The sequence below is a fragment of the Schistocerca serialis genome, chromosome 9, assembly GCF_023864345.2.
Source record: "Schistocerca serialis cubense isolate TAMUIC-IGC-003099 chromosome 9, iqSchSeri2.2, whole genome shotgun sequence".
In the NCBI taxonomy this organism is placed as follows: Eukaryota; Metazoa; Arthropoda; class Insecta; order Orthoptera; family Acrididae; genus Schistocerca; species Schistocerca serialis.
The window spans coordinates 146261711-146267710 of NC_064646.1; the positions used below are offsets into that span (position 1 = coordinate 146261711).

The window sequence follows — 6000 nt, forward strand, 5'->3', positions numbered from 1 at the left end:
GTTGTGGCAGCAGATTAACTGGTAAAATATCCCAACATCTCAATTAGGTTGGGAGATGACAGTCTGGTCAAGTGTTAGTGAAGTCAACAAACGTGAATATGAAATTTTTGTTGTGGTGATATATTGATCTGTACTGTAGACAAAGTCTATGTTAAAAGATGGCACTTTGGTTGTGATTTGGTGAAGTCAACAGATATGACTACATGAGGCTACCTTTATTTCTTATTATGATATATATTTTATGCACATCTGATTTAAGCAAGTGATTTAGGAAGCTGCCTAACACAGAAGAGTGATACAGCCAGGTTTAGTATTTCCCTAGGGTGGAGGACAGAAATCTAAAGGGAAGTATGAGCAAGTGCAATGGGAAGGGAGAGATAGGTGTCACGAACAGTGTGAGAAGATAAGGAAGGAGAGGAAAATTAGTATTTCACATCTTGCGAATGACACAGTGACTGTAAACAATGAACAAGCACAAACAAGGGAAGGATGAGGATGAAAACTGGCATTGTTCTTTTCAAATAGAGACATCCCCACCTTTGACTATAGTGGTTTAGGGAAATCATAGAAAATCTGAAGCTGGATGGCCAGATGAGGATTTGAACTGCTGTCTCCTCGAATGTGAGTCCAGTGTCTTACCACTGTGTCACATAGCTTACTGAGGAAGGAAGGACGATTTAGATAAGATGTCTCGTCAACACTGAGTTCATTCGATATGGAGTACAAGCTTGGATTGGTTCAAGGACTGGGCAGGAAATCGACTGTGCCCTTTCAAAAGAAACATACTGGTATTTGCCTGAAGTGATTTAAGAAAATCACAGAAAATCTAAATCAGAATGGTCATATGCAGATTTGAACTGTCCTCCCAAATGAGAGTCCACGTTGTTGAGGATAAAAGACAAAAAGGAACAGGAGAAACCCATTAAAAAAGTGAGATGATGAAATTCAGACTACATACACAACCAAACCAAAGAGCATTGAGATAGTAAAAAGCGGAAGAAAAACAGTGAAGATGAGAGATACAAGTTGTGAATGGAGGAACTTGACAGAAATGAAACACGCGATCAACTACATTATTCTTTCGCATCTGGACAAGTGGATAATATTTCTGCCTGCGAATTTGTATAACTAGATTTCTGAAATAAGATAAACAAATACTGTAGACTGCATGAAATCACATGAGAAGTTTAATTTTGGTAAATGTGATGACTGTATTTAAAAGGTTTTCAGTAATATGCCTTAAACACATTGGCATTCACGGATTAAACACTGATAATTTACAAACCAGTTACTCCTGTTCTCACACTAATATTACTGATGAGACTTCCAGGGTATTGTTGAACTAATTTGTTAAGGCCTGTGTGCCTGAGCGATACAGATAGCCATACTGTAGTTGCAACCAAAACGGAGGGGTATCTGTTTGAGAGGCCAGACAAATATGTGGTTCCTGAAGAGGAGCAGCAGCCTTTTCAGTAGTTGCAGCAGCAACAGTCTGGATGATGGCCTTGTAACATTAAACAAAACAGCCCTGGTCTGCTGACACTACGAACAGCTGAAAGCAAGGAAAACTACAGCTGAGAGCATGCAGCTTTACTGTATGGTTAAATGATGGCATCCACTTGGGTAAAATACTACAGAAGTAAAATAGTCCTCCCACCCGAATCTCTGGGCAGGGACTACTCAGGAGGACATCGTTATCAGGAGAAAGAAGACTGGTGCTCTGCGGATCAGAATGTGGAATGTCAGATCCCTTAATTGGCAGGTAGGTCAGAAAATCTAAAAGGGAAACAGCTACGTTACAGTTAGATATGGTGGGAATTAGTGAAGTTTGGTGGCAAGAGGAACAAGACTTCAGGCCAAGTGAATACAAGGTTATAATTACAAAATCATACAGAGGTATGCAGGAGTAGGCTTAATAATGAATAAAAAAAAATTAAAAAAAAAATAGATACACAGATAAGCCACTACGAACAGCATAGGCCTAGTGAAAGCATTATTGCAGCCAAGATATGACACGAAGCCCACGCCTACCACAGTAGTACAAGTTTATATGCCAACTAGCTCCACAGATGATGGAAGAAATTGAATTAATGTATGATGTGACAAAAGAAATTATTCAGATAGTTAAGGGAGATGAAAATATAATAGTCATGGGGTATTGGAATTTGAAAGTAGGGAAAGGAAGAGAAGACCAGCAATAGGTGAATATGGACTGGGGATAAGGAATGAAAGAGGAAGCCGCCAGATAGAATTTTGTGTAGGGAAATACAGAAGCGTCCGATCCCACCCATCTGCTTTGACCCATGACGTCACGAATATGGCGGAAACAAAAACAAACACACACACTTTCCACAAGAAGCCTAATGACACTAACGGGACAAGCGCGGGAAATGGGGTGTTTTGGGTGGGGGGCAAACTAAATATAAAAAAATTTAGACGCCTTGCGTAGCTACAACGTGTAAGTGAAGACAGCCATGAATGAATACCCACCCACCTCCCCAGGGGTCGTAACCCCTGCAACCCAAAGAAGATAAAGATGCTTCAGTAGCTGATTAGTGTTTTTTGTCTTTTAAAAAAAAAAAAATCTCACAGGATAGAACGAACATATCAGAAAAGTAAATAAAATAAGATAAAACGGAACTGGAGACAGCCACACTCAAACCAAACTCCGCGTCGTCATGACGTCACACACGACAACACCCTTACGTCACGGGTCAAAGCCGACACATTGGATCGGACGCTTCTGTCGACCCCTGTGTAGAGCATAACTTAATCACAGCTAATGCTTGGTAGAATCATGAAAGAAGGTTGTATATGTGGAAGAGGCCTGGAGACACTGGAAGATTTCAGATAGATTAGGCCTATATAATAGTAAGACGGAGATTTAGGAACCAGGTTTTAAATTGTAAAACATTTCCAGGGGCAGATGTGAACTCTGACTACAATTTATTGGTTATGAACTGTAGATTAAAACTGAAGAAACTGCAAATTTAAGGAGATGGGACTTGGATAAACTGAAAGAACGAGAGGCTGTAGAGTGTTTCAGAGAGAGCATTAGGGAATGACTGACAAATACAGGGGAAAGAAATGCAGTAAAAGAAGAATAGGTAGCTTTGAGAGGTGGAATAGTGAAGGCAATGGAGGATCAAGTAGGTAAAAAGACGAGGGCTAATAGAAATCCTTGGGTAACAGAGGAGATATTGCATTTAACTGATGAAAGGAGAAAACCAGTCCTAAGCAAAGAAGGGAAAGCAGAAAGGTGGAAGGAGTATAGGCCTACAGATGTCTATACTAGGGCGATGTACCTGAGGACAATATTATGGAACTGGAAGAGGACATAGATGGAGATGAAATGGGAGATATGATAATGTAACATTCCATTAGAACTACTAATAGCTGTGGGAGAGCCAGCCATGACAAAAAACTCTTCTATCTGGTGAGCAAGATGTAGGAGGCAGGCGAATTACACTCAGACTCCAAGAAGAATAGTCCTATAATAATTCCAATCCCAAAGAAAGCAGATGTTGACAGGTGTGAAAATTGCCGACTGTCAGTTTAATAAGTTGCAAAATACTAACATGAATTCTTTACCAACGAATGGAAAAATTGGCAGAAGAAGCCGACCTCGGGGAAGATCAGCCTGGAACACACGTGGCAACACTGACCCTACAACTTATCTTAGACAACAGATTAAGGAAAAGTAAACCCACATTTCTAGCATTTGCAGACTTAGAGAAAGCTTTTGACAATGTTGACTGGAATACTCTCTTTCAAATTCTGAAGCTGGCAGGGAGCGAAAGGCTGTTTCTAACCTGTACAGAACCCAGATGGCAGTTATAAGAGTCGTGGGGCATGAAAGGGAACCAGCTGTTGAGAAGGGAGAAAGACAGGATGGCAAAATATCCCTGATGTTGTTCGATCTGTATATTAAGCAAGCAGTGAAGGGAAAAAAAGAAAAGAAAAATTTGGAGTAGGAATTAAAGTCCATGGACAAGAAATAAAAACTTCAAGGTTTGCCATTGACATTGTAATTCTGTCAGAGACAGTAAAAGACCTGGAAAAGCAGTTGAACAGAAGGGACAGTGTCTCAAAAGGAGGATATAAGATGAACATCAACTAAAGCAAAATGAGGATAATGGAATGTAGTCAAATTAAATCAAGTGAAGCTGAGAGAGATAGATTAGGAAATGAGAAACTTAAAGTAATAGATGCGTTTTGCTGTTTGAGGAGCAAAATAACTGATGATGGTAGAGAGGATATAAAATGTAGACTGGAAATGGCAAGAAAGCCTTTCTGAAGAAGAGGAATTTGTTAACATCGAGTATTGATTTAAGTGTCAGGAAGTTGTTTCTGAAAGTATTTGTATGGAGTGTAGCCATGTATGGGAGTGAAACATGTACAATGAACAGTTTAGTCAAGAAGAGAATACAAGATTTTGAAATGTGGTGCTACAAAGACTGCTGAAGATTAGATGGGTAGATCACATAGCTAATGAGGAGGTACTGAATAGAATTGGGGAGAAGCGGAATGTGTAGCACAACCTAACTAAACAAGGGGATCAATTGGTAGGACACGTTCTGAGGTATCAAGGGATCACTAATTTAGTATTGGAGGGAAGCGTGGAGGGTAAAAATTGTAGATGGAGACCAAGAGATGAATACACTAAGCAGATTCAAAAGGATGAAGGTTGCAGTAGTTACTTGGAGATGAAGTAGTTTGCACGGGATAGAGTAGCATGGAGAGCTCCATCAAACCAGTCTCTGGACTGAAGACCACAATATCAACAAAATTTGGTTTCAAAGTAACGTTACCAACGTTTGCAAATTCAACAATATGTATGGAGACATAAACTAACATTTTAATTGGTAGGAACGGTCATATGGTTACTAAATGGGGAACTTCACAAGGAATAATAATAATGTGAACTATGCCGTACCTTGAGAAGAAAAACCCAGACCACCACTACTAAGTCTGGGTCTTTTCCTAAATTTCTGTGATTCTTCATCGGAACTTCGGTGTATGCTATCGTAACCGCCACTATCATCTGACCGACGCCGCTTCAGCGGAGACTCTGAATCGTCTGAGCTTTGAGCGCCTTGAGATTCAACACTGCGTCCCTCAGTACTAACGGTGGAACGGCGTCGTTTCTGGGAATCATTCTGTTCTTCATCTGAGCTGTCGTCGTCACTCGAACCTGCAACAACAGACATACAATGAACAAGAAGAAAAGTTCTATGGCACACTTTTAGATACCACCACGTTTCAAGTATCAAATACCACTCAAAGTAGAGATCGGAAATGCATCCATGTTCTGCACTTTCGTCACGATCAACAGATGTTAAACATAAATTCTTCGTAAATCAGAATCATTCGCACACATTTCACTCCGCACTCCCACACTCAAAACATCTGATACATGGACAACATAAACACTTTGAATCAACGATGATTGTTGTGAGAAAGGACTGTAATCTGTGACTCTCAGTCATGTCATGTCTCCACATCTTGTAACACTGGCGCCAGTCTATACTAAGAGTCTGTTTTCTCTTAGCCGGTTGTGTAGGTAGTAGGTGACAGCTAAGTGTGGGCCAATTGTACAATTAGGGTTTAAATCAGGGCAGCTAATCGAGGAATATGCTAACCACCGTTTAACCTGGAGCGCACGATGTACTACACCATTTCATTCTCCTGTTAGTTGTCCCCGGAATGGAGTTCGCGTCCAGTTAAGATTGCAACAATTTAACAGGACATTTCGTATTTTTGCGTACATTTCATATTTACTTTACACATCGTCGGCAGAAATAGCGTGTGCATCGTGAGTGATAAGCGTTCCAGACTGCAAAATCATTCGTTTGAGGATATTTTGGAGCTGGTAGACACTGTCTACGAGTTCAAGAGTGTATTAGAAAACAAGAAAAATTCTGCGATCTTATTCAATGAAAACATTTAACTAACTGCAGTTTGCATGGTGTTGTTGGAAATAATGAATGTGTGGTCATG

General features: G+C 40.2%; 1 protein-coding gene across 1 annotated transcript in view; it reads right to left on the reverse strand.

Annotated features, from left to right (window-relative positions):
* Nucleotides 1-5437, reverse strand: part of LOC126418443 (cap-specific mRNA (nucleoside-2'-O-)-methyltransferase 1) — a 273835-nt gene extending 268398 nt beyond the window's left edge. The window contains exons 1-2 of the mRNA XM_050085206.1: nucleotides 5278-5437; nucleotides 4937-5194 (exon numbers count right to left, since the gene is read on the reverse strand). Of these exons, the coding sequence (XP_049941163.1) occupies nucleotides 4937-5194; nucleotides 5278-5308 (289 nt within the window). The 5' untranslated portion in view covers nucleotides 5309-5437. The remainder of the gene's footprint in view (nucleotides 1-4936; nucleotides 5195-5277) is intronic.
* Between the last annotated feature and the right edge of the window lie 563 nt (nucleotides 5438-6000).